Source organism: Cinclus cinclus, chromosome 1 (genome assembly GCF_963662255.1).
Source record: "Cinclus cinclus chromosome 1, bCinCin1.1, whole genome shotgun sequence".
Classification (NCBI taxonomy): Eukaryota; Metazoa; Chordata; class Aves; order Passeriformes; family Cinclidae; genus Cinclus; species Cinclus cinclus.
The window spans coordinates 136,301,581-136,321,264 of record NC_085046.1 but is presented as its reverse complement, the minus strand read 5'-3'; the positions used below and the strand labels follow the sequence as shown (position 1 = coordinate 136,321,264).

Here is a 19,684-nt window from a genome sequence, read left to right as displayed (position 1 = left end):
ATATATCATGTATACATAAAAATTTGTGGTCATACAAGTTCATACATGCACCTACACCTATATTGAAAGCCTCAGTTCACATTCGAAGTTCCTAAACAGGATACATCTTTCCACAAATGCACTCCACGCATGTAAGATACACCCCCACACACCTGAACACTGGGAAATGCAAACCCCTCTGTGGACACACTTGTAAAGGTCCATGCTTTGTGACTGGCTGCCAGAATTTCCCAGCTCACACACCCATGTCCATCGGCACTTCAGATTATGCATTTACACAGCTCATGCATCATATGTGCATCCATGAAAAAACTTACCCACGCAAACCTGTATGAATGAACAATTGTGTGAAAAAATCCGTGCGCACACACATGCAAGACAAAAGCACGTCAGAAGCACACATACTGCCGTGTAAGAACGCATTCGCGCAAATACACACGCACAATATACACAGAGGCGCCGAAAAGAATCCCTGTACAGACACAGAATTGTGCACATATGCACAAAACACGTGTGCGCAGACACCAGCCCTGAACCACATAGGCACTTGCACACCCGCGCACACACACAGTCACACACCAGACGTGTGCACACGAGCGCTCACCTCCAACGCGGCAGCACATACAAGCACAGACACAGACACACACACGTGCAAGCGCACTCGCAGGCACAGCGCACCCAAACACACACTCCGCCCCCAAGAAAAACCTCCCACGCACGTACCGCGGGGCTCGACACACTCGCACCCCTTACGCGCAGAAATGCACCCCCCACCCCGCACACCTGGGGCAGCATTCCCGCACCTTCCCACCCTCCGCACCGCGGGCGGTGCCTGCGCGCCCCCTCCACGGAGAAAACCGCTGCCTCGTGCAGCTTGCGCGGTGGCTGGGGGGGCGGGAGGAAGGAAGGAAGGAAGAGCAGCCCCATCGCGGTTCGAGTCCCGCAGCGCCCCATGCTCCCCGGGCCGGTCCCACCCCCCTCCCCCCCAGCGCCCCCGTGGAGCGGTGCGGTCCCGGCGGCGCGGCCGCGCGGCCGGCAGGTGGCGCCAGCGCTCTTCCTGGAGGAGCCGCGGCCGCACCGCCCCCGCTCCGCTCCGCTCCCCTCTTCGCCCGGCCCGGCTCGGATCGGCCGGGCCCGGCCCGGCCCGGCCCTCCGGGACCCCCGCCCGCACCCGGCACCGCTGGGTCCCAGCCCCCGCCCGCCGCGGCAAGGACCCCCCTCAGCTGCGCGCACGGACAGCAGGGCTGTGCCCGCCGCTTCTCCGCGCCCGCGGGGCCCGGGCTGTAATTAATGTCCCCGCGCGGAGTAATCGCGCTGCGCATCCCCGGGCCCCGCGGTGGGTGCCCGAAGGCGCGGGCGAGCCGCTGTGTGCGAGCCGGGGTGGCGATGGCCACCGCACGTGCGCGGTCAATAACGAGGCCGTGATTGCTGCCGCGAGCCACGGCGGGATGGGCGAGCCACGGCGGGATGGGCGAGCCCCGCCGCGCCGGCCGCCCCAGGCTCCTCCGGGCGGCGGGGGGACCCCGCCACTCCGGTATCCCCCGAGCCGTTCTCCCAGGCACAACTGATCCTCTTGAGGGAACAAGGGGGTGGGGGGAGAGTCTCGATTGCAAATACTGTTCGGAGTTTATTGGAGAGAGCGTCTGAGCGCTGAGGTGCTCTCCCGCGGCTCCCGGTGGATGCAGTGAGGAGGCAGGATTGTGGTGGGTTTCGGCTGTGCAGGGAGTTGGGGTAGCGGGGGGGTGGGGGGGAGGAAAAGACACGATCGAGAGTAGCTGAGACTTTGTGCCCCCGTTGGAGAGATGGTTGAGTCCTCGTCAAGGTTGCTGTGGTATCCCAGAAACACCATTCACTCCGAGCTGTGACCGCGCACCATCAACAGCAACAACTCCGCTGCGCCTGGCCGAGGAATAGGAATTAGGAGCTCTCAAGAATAATATGAAAGGGATCTGCAGAGGGGAAATCCGTGCAAAGGAATCGAAATTAGCAGACTTTTGGGAAAGGGGATGTACTAAATGTGGCCGTCTGGACTTCATCCTGGTGAAGAAAATGGAGATTAAAAGTGGATTTACATTTTGGAACCTCGTCTTTTTATTGATGGTTTCGTGTGTGAAAGGTAGGGTAGTATTTGAGTGGTATATTTTTAGGGGTCCATTTGCTTTCGGTCAGGGCGTTGCAAGACCTCGGCTTGTACCAAGGTGTATTTCAAGATATATTTATCTCTTATTTTATATTTTTGCCCTTGGTATTTTGCAATGGAAATATATAAATGATCGCTAAAGCAGGGAGGAAAGAAGGAGTTGATTCAGAGCTCTCTTCGGAGATAGGAAATGTATTTGCTTGCCAGAGCTGGCGTTCAATGCAGTGACTGAGCTGGGGCTCAATAAATATTCTTGCAGTATGCTCAAACGGAGACGTGAGTTGGTTCATACAGCCTCTAACTAGTGTATATTCAAACAAATCCCACTGGCTCACTTTTTTTAAGGTGACGATGATGTTAATGCGGGGTGTGTGGGGGGATTACCTACAATTCTGGTTTTCAGTCGAGCAGCAGGATCTTTGCGGGAATGCCTGTATCGATGCACTTATTAGTTTAACCCGTTGCGTGGGGAAAGTTACGGAGGAGCCCAGCGTACGCAGAGCCGTCTCACAGCCCGAAATGCGCTTCACGCTCAGCTGTCTGTACGCATGCAGGGCTCCCAGGCTGTCGGAAAGGTGCGTTGGTAATTCAGCCTTGAAGGCATAGTCTATCGCTGGGTGCAAAGATCGACACCTTTTCTCTTCCCTCCCTTGGTCCCTTTTCTCTGATGTATGTGAGGGAGTTTGAGTGGTGGGTTTTGTCTCTATTTTTTTTTTCCCCCGAGGCAGGGGTTATTTTGCTTTCTTCTTGCTTCTGTGTTCGTGAAAGGAGAGCAAAAAGGAAATGTCTAGTTAGCGGCATAAATATCTTCACTAAGTCTGCGCTTGCAGACAGTTAAGGGAAATGCTACACACAGAGAAGAAATATGTGGCTTGAATAATGTGCACCTGCCGAATTGCACAGGCATCGCTAAACAGTGAAGTGCCGATCCCATCACGCATGCCTTCAGTAAAAGGATCTATTCTGCTACTCCCCACAGTCGGTTGCCTACCCGAAATAATCTCCCCTTGTTTGTGGCCAGTGATTAATATCCGATTAATCACCCTTTTATCCCCCTCCTCCTCTCCACACTCATACTCTCCCAGAATATTTAGTAGACATTATCGATCCTCTCCGAGTTTTTAGACTTGGTTATCGCCTACAGAGGTTGCCTGCACGGGTGGGAAGGAGGTGTCTTGTGGGGGTGGCATTCAAAGGCGTGCCTTCCTGAGCTGGCGCTGGCTTGGATGAAACAGTTTATTGTAAAGCTTTGCAGCTGCTTCCCCCCCCTTCCCCCCCCCCCCCCCCCCCCCATTTGCCTCGCGTTGAAAAAGACAATTCGCGTTTCACGGGGAGGGTCTGGAGGGCTTTTACCTCATCCCGCGTTATCCTGACGCGGGGTATCCATGGGGAAGGGGCTTGCCTGCGACGTTTATGCACACTGTAATTAAAGGCAGCCTTTCTCTGTTTGCCTCTATTGAAGGGAGTCGCTCCCGGCGCTCTGCCCCGGTCTGGAGACGATTTGCTATCAGCGCCGACCCGCGCCTTTGTGGGCATTTCATTTCCCGGGCTCAGCCTTCTGCCATTAGCGCGTTCTCGGTGCCGGGTGCCAGGGTTCGCCGGCCCGGGCTGGATGCCGGCCAGGCGCGCCGTGCGCTGCGCGGGGCCCCGCGGGCGCGGTGCGGGGGCGAGCGGGGCTCCGGCGCGGCTCCGCGGAGCTGCTTGGTAAGCGCGAGTCGCGGGGCGGCAGCATCCGACCGAGGGACGAGCGGAGCGGCTTCCCCAGCACCTGTTGAGAGCCGCCGCTTGCCCTTGGGGGTGGGGGAAGGAAAAAACGCTGGGATGAAGCACCAGAGAGAGCCCAAGAAACAGGGGAAAATGGGCTTTACAAAAGGGGCTGTTTCTCCTTCTTCCCGTTGTCAAGGCCTAAGCTTCCCCGGTGCCAGCCCTGGCAATTTCCATAGCCTTCCTCTGGACTGGGGAGGTTCTCCCAGAAACTGACGACCCAGGAGGTGAGATTTTACATTCTGGATGCAGGTTCCTTTAGGCAGCCAAGCCTTACAGAGCTGGCTTACGCTCACTGCAGCACTGCATCTATTCAGGGCGTTTATATTAATTCTCTCTCCATTCCCATGAATAAAAGCGTTTTACTTCGATTTACATTCCCATTGTGTCAACACAGTTCTTGCCTTCAGAAAGCAGAGGTAAACAATGAATGAATACCTGCCGATGTAAAATATTCCAGATGTTGGGAGCAAGACGGCTCCCCAGATCCTACATCTGCTCTACCATTGCCTGGCAAGGCGTTTTCACCACACCCCATCTCCACAAGCTCCAGCCCATACCCCTCCTTGTTTAAACACTTCTACTGTGTCCAGCATCACTGTTGCTGTCATTCCTATCATCCAGACCACTTCCACAGCTCTGCTTGGTATCTGTCTCTCAGGCTTTTCCTATTTTTGTCATTGTCCTGTCACCATTTACCCAGTCTTGAACAACAGCTCTCCCTCCCATCATTACAGATGTCAAACTATCCCAGGATGCCTAAGGAACATTATGTTCATATCTGAATATTTAGGCTTATATATTAATATAGACAAAACAAATCCTTCATATTTATCTATAAATCCATGCCTCTTTAGAACCTTCAACAACACTTGAAAGGAGTTAGAAAAGGGAGAAGAAAGCAGGAGAAGGCAGAAGAAAGAAAATTGTCAGAACTGCTGACAAAGGGGTGATAGGAAAAGCTAAGTAAAGAGGAATTGTTCCTTTTTCAATGAAAATCTTGCTTCCCATTATGCCATGGAACCATCTCCAACAAAATCTTCCTTCAATAGGCATGGTGCAAAAAAGCAAAGAAATGACACCACTGAAAACTGAGAGGCATGAAATGCATTAAAACAAACCAACAAACAAGCAAACACATCCACGATCCAGCCTTTAAAGAAGGCCAAGCAGATTGATTCCTGATCAGCTACAGGGGGTGATGAATCTTGTGCTCTTCCCTTTAGATGAACAAGACACCCAGGAAAGCTCCCTCCCCTTACACTGTGGGAGAAATGAGAAGCACCGTTGAGGCAAGGGAGATAAAAACAAAGTTTAGAGGAATAGGGAATGGAGAACTCTGCTGTCCAACTCCCGTACAGAAGGGGGGAGAGGGTATAAAATAAGGGAAAAAATTAGGCAGCATCAGTGAGCTTTGCTTCCTGGAATTTAGGAGAGAAGTCACAGATATTTGCATGCCTTCGGTTTGCCACCTCCCTTCATCAAAAGAAAAACAAAAAAAAAAAAAGAAAAAAAAGAAAAAGAAAAAAAGAAAAAAATGTTAGTGGACTAGTAGTGGATGTGAATCAGAGAGGAAATCAAGCAAAATGACCATATTCACAAGACTCTTCCATCTCTTCTGTTTGGCTGTCACTCCAAGAGATAGAGCACCAAGGTCGACTTTTGTCTCCCTGGCTAAAATGAAGCTTTGCCGCTGCTGTTGTTCCTCTGTTCCCCTCTTGCAGTTGTGACAAGCGGAACAAGGGCAGCTTTTAAAATGAAAGGGAGATGAAGCACTGAGATTTTAAACGGCTCATTGACGGGAGAAGTGATGAGAAAATGAAAAGCATTTCCATTTCCAGTGATGGGTACCTGGCATGTGGAGTATTTAGCAGGGACAAAGCGTACCCTGCTTCTTTTAGCCACCTCTGCAATCTCTTTTTTCCTTCATTCCAACCTCAATCCCGCTCCCTTCATGCTCTCTGCCAGCTCCTCCCCACCGCTTCCTTCCCAGTCACTTGATTTATGATGTTACTGACGATGGGTATGGGATTACTGGCTTTCCTCAGTGGGGCACGGGTGGGCGCAGTGAGGTGCTGGCTTTGTCCCCGAGGCGGGAATGGTCGGGAGAGCAGCAGCAGGTTCATGTTTCCTCATACCCAGATGCTCGATGCGATGCTGCATCTTTGTGTGCGTGTGCGCGTGTTTGTGTTATTTCGTGTGTTTGTGTGTATGTGCTCATGCAGGGGGGGCAGGGACACACTGATTAGAGCGGGACCAGCGTCGTCCTTCCTTTCCAGCTCCTCCACACCCGCTCATCTCCTCTAGGGTGTCTCTTTGCCGTAAACCCCCGCAGGTGGCATAGCGCTGGCTGTGCCCAGCGGGCTGCGCACCGCGACTCACCGGTTTCTCAAGCTACTCATTTCTTCAGGGTTGCAGGCAAAGCGACCCTTTCTCCCCCCCCCCCCCCCCCCCCCCGCCTTTCTCAGGGCTAAAACACGGCACGGCTGTGCCCCCGCTTAGCGCTCGGCTCCTCCGCCTCCTCTCCTGCAGGGCAGCAGCGAAGAAGCGCACGACCCCTCCCAGCAGCACCAGCCGGGACCATTTCTCCTTTCCTCGCCGGTGCCTCTCGGGGCTCGCTAAGGGCGCAGGAAAGCCTCACCTTCACTGTCCTCTTTTTCATTGTGAGAGGCAGCGCTCTCAAGGCGGAGCCGGCTCGGAGCGGCGGCTGCCCGGCGGCAGCTTCCACCCGCGATGCCCGGCAGCGGCACCGGCCCCCGCAGCCGCCCGAGGGACCGCGCCCCCGGGCAGGCCTGACACAGACTTCCCTCCTTTGCCTTTGCTCACTTTATCTCGGTCACTCCTGCACGTCTCCGGCTGACAAGTCCCAGGCAGTACCAGGGTGCTCCGTTGTTGGGTTTGTTTGGCTGACTCACAGAAATTGTCCCTCATTCCCTAAGCACAACCAGCCCGTTCCTCTAGGAGAGGCTAGGCACGTCAGGCAGCCATACAGGATGGAGAGGGACAGGCTGTAGCTTCAACTCCATTATCAGCATCTCAATTTGCCGACGCCAGTGCATGAGACCTAAAGAATTCTGTGGGTATGCTTTAAAGTCCCTCATTTTCCAAGATTCCTTTTGCAGAAACATAGCAGAAACCTGTGGGTTTTTGCTTGTTTGTATTGGGGGAGGATGGTTTTGAGCAACAGGTCTAGCAGGATAATTGCACATCTAACTTAGTGCCCTTTATCTCCAACCATCACATTGAACAGCAGTCAGATTGGAGAAAGACAGCAAGAAAGAAGATTGGAGAAACACAGCAAGTGGAGTGATTAGCACATGATGGATTTCAGCAGCCAACAGCTTTGGATCTCCTAAAATATAGGCTGCTTTTGAAACATCACATTTGGAAAGGCATGGACTGGCCTGTGTTCCTCTCATTTGTTTGTTCTCTTTCATCTGATGCCTTTTTCCATTGGCTTGTATTGCCTTGCATTGCCCTTGTCTTGCCTTGCCTTGCCTTCCTTCCCTGTTCCATACCATGACGTTCATATAAATCCTGCATTCCTTATACTCTTAATCTGGATGAAAACACTGGCTTGTTTGAACATTTGTGATAATGTGCATTGTTGTTGACATGCTGTGAAGGTCTACCTGCAAAAATGGAGATTTGAAACCATTGGCTGCACATGTAACAAGAAAGGAAAGCACATACTTGTTCAGAGAAATTTGAAAAAGTTTTAAAATATCCTGTGGGGATGGCTCAATTTGCCTGTTACAACTTTTCAGAGAAAATGTTATGAAGAATAAGATTGTCTTGTATTGTAACTTTTCTTTTTTTAAAAAAAATAGTCTCTAAGACATTGATTTTCAGAGGTATTGAGCATTTTCAATTTCATGTGGCTCTAGTAAGAGTCTGGGGGACATGTTAGCACCTCTGAAGAAAGGCTAAGTGAGTCCATCATTATGATATTGAGACAGAGAGAGACACTATAAGAAAAACATATATAAAATAAGTTAAAATAATATATAAAATTTTAATTCTACAGAATCTGAAAAATGGGAATGGTAGGAATAAGAAAGACTTAATGATCTGCTGTAAAATTAGTTGCGGTTTTTTTTTTTTTTTTCTTTTCCAATAATAGGAAACTTCAATTCTAATTCCATGGGGTTGTGACATCTCAGCTTCAACTACTTGCTGATGCATATCATTCAGCTTGTGTTTCTGACCATAGTGGTTAAAAGGTTGAAAAGATAGAACAAAGCCTTTGAGCGAAATTAGTTTACCAGTTACTCCAAGGCAATTTCCAGGAAAGAGCAGTCAGAGAACAGACAACTTGGTCTCTGCTGTTGGCTTTTTTCCTTAAACCCTATAATTTTAAGACAACTCTTACTATGTGAGATATTAGAATAAGCAGTATTTAAGTCACAAATCACAGATGCATCTGATAAAAGTAATTATTGCAAGGTTATAAACCTTACCTCATAATTTTGTTTATGTAATTGCCTTGTTAGAGTTTATTCCAAAAATCCAAAACTCTTCCAAGATTTAGACCCATGCCTTTCAATCAGCTTTATAGAATAATGTTTCCTTGTCAATGAAATGGTACAATTTCTCTACCAAAAAAAAAAAAAGAGAATATTTTTCTTTATCTAAAATTCAAGGGACAGTATTTGGCACTTATCTTAGACCTAAATAGAACAGGGACCTAAATACAACAGGCATTTAATGCACCAGTTTTCACACTCCTTTTTGTTTAAAAAAAGCCTAGTACTATTAGAAAATGTTGAAGATCTCCTTTCCAATATCTGGCTTTTCTTCTGGGAAGTAGAATGGAGAAGGATATTGGACTATAAGGAGGAATTTTTAATACACACAGACACACCATTTACATTTGTACTTGTTTTCATTTAGTTGTTTACCTTTCCTGGGCAGATTTACAATCCTTGTTGCATAGCTTTGTTCTCACAGAATGTGTTAAGATTTACTATGGCTTCATAATTTCAGCATTACAGATGCTGAGTACTATTGTAAATGTCAAAGAAGGAAATAGTGGGAATTCATCATGTCCTTCCCAGGGTGTGAAATCTTAGTTGGGTAAGTTTATAGATTTAAGAACGGTGTTAATCATAAAGGGTGAGCCCCAGGATACTGGAAAATAGTAAACAAGACATTCCAGCAGGGCTGGTCCTCTCATAGAGCTCCGTTGTTGAAAAACAAGATGGGATGCAGCCAGCACACACATAGAAAGATGGACTGCCCATTTTCCCTTGGATTCTACAAAATGCATCACAGTGTCATGTGTCACATTTGCATTGTATCATAGAAATAAGGAAAGTAACTGTAAGTAATTTAACCACAGAAGCATTCCTGGGGTGATGAATTCTCATCCCCCAAGGCGTGTAAATAACATAGACTGTCTTTGCAATAGAACTGAAAGAATTTGGAGTCTTGAGGCAGAAATGACTGAGTTGATTACTTGGACTATACAGCTATTGAATCTCTATTTCTGACCTAGAATTCTGTTCTGTCTGTTTCCTCTATTTACATATCTTATTAGCCTTTTATATCTTTATGCATGTAACTTGTTTGATGTAATTTTAATGAAAATATGTATACCTATACATTTACACATGCATATATAATATGCAAGTGTAGAAATTATATCCACATATTTGATTATGTTATGAAGAAATTCAACAAACTGCATTGTTCCCTTGCAAAGTCACAGGTAACAACCTGAAACTTATGTGCTTCCTAAGTTATTTATTACTTCTTAATTTTTTGTGTATTCCCTATCTCAGAAGGAAGTTCTGCTATAATACATAATTGATTTCACTAACAAAAGAAGAGTGATAGTAGTGATAGCTAGGAGTACTTGTTAGGAGGAAAGCTTGATGAAAAGAAAAAAACACTAGTTACTAAAACCACTAATTAAAAACTGATCCTAGCACATTAAGAATTGACTGACATATTTATTCCTACTGATTTAGGATTTTTTTTTTTACCAAATATAGTTTCTATAAACTGTTTTTAGCAAATTGAAAACCTCTAATCACCTTTCAAGTGCAGAAAAAAATGAACATTTCTGTGCTATTTTCTGTTTTTTAATACTGGTATTATCATTTGAAGAGGCTGACATATCAAATCTCAGAGATGGCTGTATTTCAGTGGCAGTTAAAATGAACCCTCTGCTATCATTACCTCCTCATAGAGCTGTTTTCAAACCCAGCAAGAAGATACCTGTAAGTGTAGTTTGGAGTCCTTAGTGAAAATGAACCACATAAATGCAAAGTACTGATATTCTCATTGAACATAGTGTCGAGCTACTTGAATTACAAAACCTTTCCTCCACGATTTAATCTGACCCAGTACTAAAACTTCACAGTCTACAGTTAGCTTTCTTGATTGTTGTGCAGTTTGATTTGGGAACTGGTGCTTAGTCTAATTAAAAGTATTCTTTTAAAAGCCTATACTAAAAGTTGCATTTTTGCTTCTGTGTTTGAGCTTTGACCCAAAGGTAAATAGAAATTATAAAACAGGATATAAAAAGAACCTCTGAATTGTCTGTTTGAGTCCATTAAAGGCAAAATGGGAGTTCAGGATAAGATCTCTGAGGGTAGATTTTCCTGTTTCTTTTTGTACTGAGTTTAGAATTACAATTTTCTGTGCATATATTTTGTTTAACTCATAAATATTAATTATAAGAGAAGCCATGTATTTCACAATATATGCTAGATATTTTAATTAGAAGTGGTCTTTGGAAAACTCTTATTATGTTGTAAACCTAAGGAATACACAAGAAAATAGTTTATTATTAAGGAAAAATAAATTATATATTTGGATACAGTAGGAAAATGCTCTTTCCACATTTCATTGATGGTGACATCAGTAGTTCTCAGGATAAGTCCACTGGATTCAGTTTAATGATAGTATGCTAATGCAGTGTCAGCTGTAGTCCTTAGAACACCAGAACAGTCCTGGTTTTGTCAGGACATATGGTGAATTGCAACCATTTTTTAACTCAGTTTCAAGATTTCTTTTATTTTTTTTTTTTTTTTGCTACTGCCTTAGTTTAAAGACGTTTCATATGCTGAGTCAAAATCATAAGAACTGAAATATAGCAGAAAACAAAACTCCAAATCTTGACTTTTGGGAAACCAGCATGGTTAAATAAAGATTGGGGGGAAAAAATGTCTTTGGCCCTCTCACATAATCATATCCATTGTCTTTGTGGTAACAGATGCTTTTTCCTTGCATCTCCAGGGGCACGCAGGAACACAGACACATCAGCACTTCTGGTAGCAGGCATCTGTAACTGTGTCCTCTATCAAGAAAAATTATGCCTAATTCATGACTATGCTCTCATCTTCTGTGATTTCCCTTGAATATGTCTGTACTGACACTTCAGTTATACGACTCCTGCTGACTTGAGCAATGCTTGTTGCATAGAATGGCAGAATTGGGTGGGTTGGCAAAGACCTCAAAGACCGAGTCCAACTGTTAACTCAGCAGTGTTGAGTGATGAGTGCCATGTATGACATGGCAGTTTTAATGTCCACAAGAGAAGAAATACATATACTTAATAGTTTGTAATAAATCAAAGGGCAATCTTTGCATCAATATAGTGCTCACAAAAGTTCTCACCTGATTAGAGAGTTTTTATCAATATAATATATTGAAGTATATTGGCATTTGCACTCTCAGCTGTGGAAAGTTGCACCAATCAACCATCTAAGACAGAGTCTTTTTGAAAATGTACTGACAAATTTATGATTCACAAAGCTCTTTATCTGATGCAGAAATGAGCAACGGAATCAATGTTTGATATAGAACAAGTTCAATGGCATTGCTGACTCCTGCATGCCTACCTCCATAACTTTCCTAAGGATATGGTTCAAAATTCCTAAATCTTTCTAGTACTACAATTGCAGTCCATTGAAACACGTATGAGTTTCTATGCTATTTTCAGCTACATTTAAATTAGACTACCCATAAAAAAACCACCATTCTCCTAAGCTCTATCTATATATTTTTACTACACTCAAATCTAGCTCATCAACTAACTCCTGTAATTTTTCTGAATTTATTCACCCTCCTCTGCACTTCTGGGCTCCGTTCCCAAATTCTCTTCCCACTCCACAAGTACCACTGGAGAAGTCCCAATAACATAAAGCCTGCAGTAAAATATAGAAAGTTCTCTTCAGTTTCCATGTCATTTTTAAAGTCCTTTTTTGGCCCAAAGTAATAATCATGTAAGGGTAATATGCTCGGAAATGAAATATCCTCTCAGCCTTACAGACATAGATTAGACTTAGTAACTTTTTCAGGAAGTTCTTTGGATTTTATATAATCTCCAAGACCCCAAGATTGGAAGAGTGGTTTTTCAGTTATAATTATTTTCATTCTTCAGTATATTGTGCCTGTTTGCCCAATTATTGTTTGGCAACCAAAATAATACCCATTCACCCCAAAGAATAAAACTTCATAAAACACTATTAAAAAAAGTTCAAAATTCGATAATGAGATATTCTTACACTTACTTGTGTATAAATAAACAGTATAGGATCAGGTAGTTATAATTGGAACACTTGATATGTTTTGGAAACCCAAGATATATCTTCTTGGTTTTTCAAGCTCTAATGTATACAGTTAAACTGTTCATGTCACATGGTAAGAGAAATTTTGCAGAACTAATATTAGTCCTGTATCCTTTACTATTACCATCATTCTGGGATGACTACAAATGACTTGTTGGGACTCTGGATTCTACATAATATTGTAGAATAATAAAATAATTAAATAGAAAAGAAAAAAAAATATCACATACAATAAAACAGGGCTAGATTTGTAGGGGTACTGTTATGTGCTTGTTCCCGTTGACTTTGTGTATTCTTATGAAGTCAGGAGAGTTTGCTGTGTATCTGACTTGTGAAAGAGACTGTTCCAAATTGATCCCTTTGGGACCTCCTGTATTCGTCACCTCTTTGAAATCCATTGATAGCTGAGTTAACACAAATCTAAGAGTCAGAGTGTGCCACAGATACCAACTAAGGAGAGAAACTACTTATCAGAACCCTGTAATTATTAAACATGAATTATGTTCTGGAATTTGTGATAAACCTGAGATAACTATATGGAAAATGGATAATTTATTTTAGAATAGTGTATACAATGCAGTGAGCATTGAATCATCACTTCCGAAAACACAACTGCATTGCAGTGTTGAGGTGTTTTCTAAAGAAGGTTTTCTTCATTCTTGCAAGTTTTAATATTGTGCATTATTAAGCTAATACACAGTGTCCTCTAGGCAAACATCCTCTGGCCAAACTGATATGGATATATTTATTTGGTCAACCGTTTCTCCTCATCTGCTTCCTCTATGCTTAATGTGTACAAAATTTAATTCCATTATCTCTTTTCTATCATACCTTTTTTGTACTTTTAATTCACACATTGCTCTGGGCAAGGTTCCTGTTCTTTGTCTGGCACACTTGGATGCTTGTGCACTTTTTAGAAATGGTATCTTTGATTTTACCTCTTTTCCTGTCTCTTATCAGCATTACAAATATGCCAATTATCTACTTGAATCTCTGTATTTTACAATCTTACTGTTTTTTTTTTCCTTACCTGACAATACTATTTTTTATTTAATTTCTATTGATCATTCAATTAATGTTCCTAACAGTGTTTCTATTTTACACTGCTTGGTGGCTCTAAGTCTTCCCATTCAAAGCTTCTTACTTCTCAAGTGAGAAGTGTAATTTTGAAGAAGAGTGATCATCCATTCAATTATAACCTCATTGAAATATTTACTAGTAGATTATTTTAGAGCTTGTCGCCACTGAACTGAAGATTTGTCATTGACTTTCAGCAGAACAGAGCAGATTGATACTAAAAAGCAAAATACTCACTTCAGTCTAGAGTAGTTTATTTAGTATGTGACAGCTCTACAAAACTGTTTATGCCTTGCATGGGACTGAGCTGATGAAACTGAAAAGCTGTAACAGGTGCAATCCACCAGACTTTTTTTTGCCAGCACCCTAAAGTGGTATTAGAGCTAGGTGGCTAGGTCATTGACACTCTCAAAAACCTTTCAGGCTTTGGTCTATTTCTGTTCACTCTCTCATGAGGGTAGTTAAGTGAGTCAACAAAAACAATATTTCAGATTATAAGATTAATATCAGGTTTTATTATAGTTTTGAAACCCTTTTCTAATTTATCATCCATTTATAAAGATGGCAGGAGGAAGACTACAGTTGTAGGGTGAACAAAAATCTAGAATCCTTTTTAAAGCTTAAAGTAAATAAGATCAGAATTTAGATGACAATGAGTCAACAGAACAGTTTATTAACAATCACTTTATGTTTTCTTTTTTTTTTAACTGATTTGTTTTAGAATTTGGCAGAAACACATGTGAAGCCCTGAGAGTTTAAAGTTTCTGGCTGATCTCTAAATCTAAAACAGCTGAGCAGATTTAAATATTTTGTGTAAACAAATTTGCATCCAGGCTGCTAATCTGCATGCCAGCTTTCAGCTTGACATTTTCTGAAATGATGGAAAAATGCTAAGCTCTTAATACGAAATGGAGTTCATAATGGAAATGCTGACAGACCCTTAATTACCTGTATTGTAATTCTGCTGAAAGCTTCTTTATCTGTCTAATCTTTCACAGCGCGGTTAAATATATAAATTCTTGAAAGGAGGAAAAAAAAGAAAATTTGTGTTGGATATACTGAATTGTAGTAATGTTATATTTTCTTCCATACATCCACTTATGGAAGTAGCAGTAAAAAAATATATATGTATTTGAAGAAAAATGTAGTACTATTTGTGCAAAAGTAAAGGCAACCATTGACGCTTAAAAGTTTAACTTAACCTCCATTTTTCAATCTTTTTAACCACCTTTCTGGCAAAGTGTGACTAAACTGATACAATCAACCATTTTTAATATGATAATGAGGTATAGAAGAGATTTCTTATCGACTTGATATGGAAAAAAAATCACAAGCAACAAAAAATACCCAAATTATTGTTCCATTGCCCTAATACTGTGTACTTGTACTTAACTCTTCTGCACTGAATGGAGGAGGAAGTAGAGGATAATATGAGAGAAAGGTCATTGTCTAGACTCTAATTTACAAATTCTGTAATGTAGAAACTCCACTATCTGCCAACTTTAGAAGAGTCTAAGATTCTCTGGGAGTGCTTTTTTCCATTTTTTTCCTCATTCCACCCATGAAAATCTTCCCCTGCTTGTCCAGGCTATAACCACCTGAAAAACTAGGCAGTATTTGCTCTGCAGAAATTGCTTAGGTTGGCAGAGATATACCAGCCTTGCTCCAGCTCCACACAATCTCTGTGCCCCAGCCAGAGCATACAGCTGTGCCTGTAGAACAGATTTCATACATGACAGGGGTCCTTCAAGGAAACAGAATATCCTCTAGCATTTTTGCCTTTGTGGTTTGCTGGGCAAATGAAATCTATTTCTCCAAGGTTCCCACAGCAATGACTGAGAAAGCTCAAAGAACATATCCTGCATGAAAATGAGAAACATATTGCTCTGATAACCTTCTTTCCAGACTGCTGCCTTTTCCAAAAAAGAGACCTGGAATTTTAGTTTTTTACTTATGAAGAAAATACATCAGTTCCAAGATGAGCTATTTACCCATCTCTGTATCTTCTTTAATATCACTCTGCCTTTTTTGGCCTACGGAGATTAGAACTCTGGGCAGTGCTCAAGGTAGGGGTGCATCAGTGTTTTCTGTAGGGTAGGTTTCACTCTCTCCCTTATTGTGGTAGTGCTGTGGAACACGAAGTCAATACTTTCAAAGAATTTTAAGTGATGTGTCTGAGGTCAAAATCTGAGTTCCAAGTTCAGCATAATGCCGGTATCATTTAGTTATATTTTCCTATATGCATATTGATCTCTAAAACTTGCCTACTCCTGCGTTTGCACGCCTATTGATTTTATGAAGACATTCTGGAGTACCTTGACATTGGTGCATCATTTGATTACCCAAAAGATCTTAACATATCCATTCTTGCAAATTTCCCTACACACTCCTTACTCTGTTGAGGATAGAGATGTGAGGAAAATGGATCCCATAACTAATCTGAAAATGGCAACCCCACTTTTGGTTCACCATCTAAGCAAGTGATCATCATCTATTCTGTGTGTTATATTTTAACAACTTTAAGTTCATAAAATGATCTTTCCATCTGTCCTGTGGTAAACTATATTTAATAGCTTTTGGTGGTGAGCCTTGTCCAGAGATTTTTGCATGTTGGCAGTGACTAAACTTAAAAATATTATTTTTTCTGATTAATGGACTTATACCCAGAATTCTGTTCTCCAATGTGACAGCTTTAACCAGGAGAAGAGCTGCCCATATATGTTGCCTTCTCTGCTATGCAGAAGAACCATAAATATTTTCTAAATCAGGGCACTTTTCGTAGTACTTTTGTGGTACAATAAGACTGTTTTGTACTTTAAAAGCTCACTTAAAAATATATTACTGGAGTTGCAGGAAATGGTGCTGTTTCTGTTGGAAGATCTTTCTAGAATTTGGACTAAACTACTATTCCAAGCAAAATGTTAGAGATGCTGAGCTCTTGCAGTTGTCATGTTCCAGATGCGATGTTTCTGGCGTGTCTGGTCCTGAAAGATTGCATGGTGTTTTTCACAGAGGATTATTATTAGCCTTCATCTGCTGGCTGCATTCCAATTTGGATAATTACAGTCTGCTATCTAAATTCTCTACACAGTGTGTTAAATAACCTTCTACACTTCCTTTTCCAATCTTCTGAGGGGCATTTCTGAGAATTATTATATAATAGATCTATTTAATCTAAAAGGCAGCTGCTTCTAAATGCTAGGGGAAAGTAACTGTTTTATAAGGTGTGTGGACCACTCAGTGCTCAGTGATAAATTGCACAGTGGCACTGGCGGAGGAAATGCTCCTTAGCACTGTACAAAAAGCAAGGAAACTACCTCCTTAACAAGATTGCTGCAATTTAATTAACAGTTCATGGAAATATTTTAGATTCACAATACAATATGCTCTTCCAAGATGAGGAGTATGAGCCTGGAGAAATCAACATAGAAAGTTTTGGAAAAGTTACAAGTTATTGAAGGTTGAAATGAAGTTTTCTTGCTCAAGATGAAGGATTAATACACACAACTGTGGTACACAGGGGAATATAGAAAAAGTGCAAAGCTGTGCAAAGCTTTGGACTTCCTCAGATATGAAAAAAATCAAAGCGAGTAAATGGGTCAGTTGGACCAGTCATGGAGTCAAGTCCAATTGAAGTAAATGGATGAAAGGAAAACATTTCAGATGTAGCTGAGTACAACATTTTGCTCAGTCCATACTAGTTCTCTTGTTTGTTTCAATGTGAGAAGAGAAAAGAAGGGAAGGGAATTCAATAATAGTCACAATTGCTCGACATGTTTTTGAACATGAGCAGTTATTGGACTAGTTTAAGGATAATTTGTTAAGCTTCTGCTCATTGGTCCATCAAAAGTGGTGTTTGCTGCTCCCTCTTGGCCTCATGGTAAGTAGCAGCATTCAGCAAAATAAGAGAGAGGAAGCAAAGAGGTGCCACAGAAATGTTTTGATTCAAAAGGTGTTCTCATTTTTGGTATCTCCATCTTTTCTTGGGGCCTGTTGACACAGATGTGTTAAACTAGAAGAAACCCCCTCCTATACCATTTCTTCCAACCTTTTTTGCCTCCCACAGGATGCCCTCTATCAAGCCCAAAGATTTTTGCTCTCCTTGAGGAAAAGATAGCACTGTTAATATTTATGCTCATGATTGTTCCACCCTGCATTTTGGAAACTCTGTACAGGTCCACTGTAATACTTTGGGAGCGGGGAGGGGTTACAGAGAACAATACTGCATAGTTAATGCAACCACAAAATACTTCTAGGACTCCTGGTATTGTTTGGCATTATTTTAGTTCAAGAAAAAAAATCATAGTCACTCATGTGTGCTTAAACTATGTCTAAGATCAGTCCAATCTGTTTAAAAAAAGCACAACAAGAAGATCATTTTACATAATGTTATGTGCAAATTAGGTGTTCACTGGGTTGATGCATGTCTGGATTGAATGGAAGCGGAGGTGGTTTATAGCCCTTTGAGAAATCATTAAAATCTGGTTCTAAGAAAACTCTGTTATTACAGTGCAGGTGGTTGAGTTGATTGTGATCTTGAAGATTAAGGATATCTCTATTTCTCTGATGCTACAGAAACACAGAGAACTTTTTGGCCTGGTTGTCACTATGACTTACTGTTGCCAAAAACTGCATTAACTGCTATTTTGGAGCCCTTTCAGTACAGAATTTTCATTAACTTAATTTCTTGTATGAATACAAAATTAGTAAATATGAGTCAAATACAGTATGCACAGTTCCAAACCAAGTAGGAGCATTCTTAAGATAATGATCAGGAGAAAAGTGGAATAAGTTAATTTCTCTGTCAAACAACTTCATTATCTGTTGGTGAGTGAAGCTTCAGGTATTTGGTGTGCAATTTAACACTACATTCAAAACATTCAGTATATATATTGCAGTTCGAAATGCACTTTGGAGTCTTCTGTACTTTATATTTGTGTAAGAAATTGCCTTCAAGGGAATTGCTACTATCGTTTGCTAGAGAAAAAACAAAAATAAAATCTTGAAGTTAGTGGGTCAAATATAATCTGCTTTAATTACTTTAAACAGATGGAAACTATGAATAATTATTATTCATAAAAGCCTTTTAATATGCTCTTTCAAGGGGTATTATTGAAAGACTTTTTCAGTTACATAAATAGCAAAGTGAAAATGAGCAAGTAATATCACCTCATATCTGCACATTAAGAAACAGCAAGTTACATGGGTAGCATGGGTCCAAATCCAGTGCAGAGAGCACAAAAAAAAAATAAATCTAGTATTTGAGGTCGAACTTCATTGAAGGATTTTTTTTTCAATATTTAATTATTTCTTACTTTTAATCATTGGGTTTCACTAATGCATACTGCTAAGAGGGCAACTGGGAATTAGTTTCTGGGAATTTGATTTTTCACTAGGAGAAGAAAACACCTCTTTTCAGATAAACTTTCAAATAATGCACAGCTTCAATGAGATTTAAATATACACTTTACTAATGTTTCAGTCTTTGGCTTATAAATCTGTTACTGGACAGGCTGAGAATGAAATTGTGCAACATTTTCAAAATTGAGAGAGTAAAGATTCATTCACACATGAAAGAGATTTTTTTTTTCCCTGACAATTAACCCACTTTCATAATTGTATTACATTTCAATTTGCATTTATGTATGGGTTATTTCGGATTTTGTGCTCCCTAACATACCATGTTTTTGCATCTAAAATCAAACTTTTTCCTGCTGACTAGTGGAGTGAATATTCTTTTATAAAATGCTGAAACACATAAAAAAATTAAAGCCACAGCCAAACAACTGTATCACCATGGCTATTTAGACCCATGCATTTGGTCAGCGTCCTACCCTTCTGAGCTTGCTGGCTATCTATATCAGCTTCTGAAAATTTCTCCATGTCCATTCTTACAATTCAGGGTATACCACAGTATAAACAAACACACACAGTTACAAGTGCTGAAATAATTTGCTTCCTACAGCCCATCAGCACATTTCAGCTAAGAGGCAGCAGGTTCTTGAATTGCTGTTACACAACTACAAAATAGACATATGAGAATGTATGTTTCTTCTTGCACTTACTTATGGTTATTAACTCAGACCTCTATAATAGAATACCTTTTTTCTTTTTTTTCTTTTTT

General features: G+C 41.8%; 1 protein-coding gene across 3 annotated transcripts in view; it reads left to right on the top strand.

Annotated features, from left to right (window-relative positions):
* Positions 1 to 1,938: 1,938 nt before the first annotated feature.
* Positions 1,939 to 19,684, top strand: part of CSMD3 (CUB and Sushi multiple domains 3) — a 590,741-nt gene continuing 572,995 nt past the window's right edge. For all 3 annotated transcript variants that reach the window (XM_062491358.1, XM_062491350.1, XM_062491342.1), the window contains exon 1: positions 1,939 to 2,116. In XM_062491358.1, the coding sequence (XP_062347342.1) occupies positions 1,939 to 2,116 (178 nt within the window). The remainder of the gene's footprint in view (positions 2,117 to 19,684) is intronic.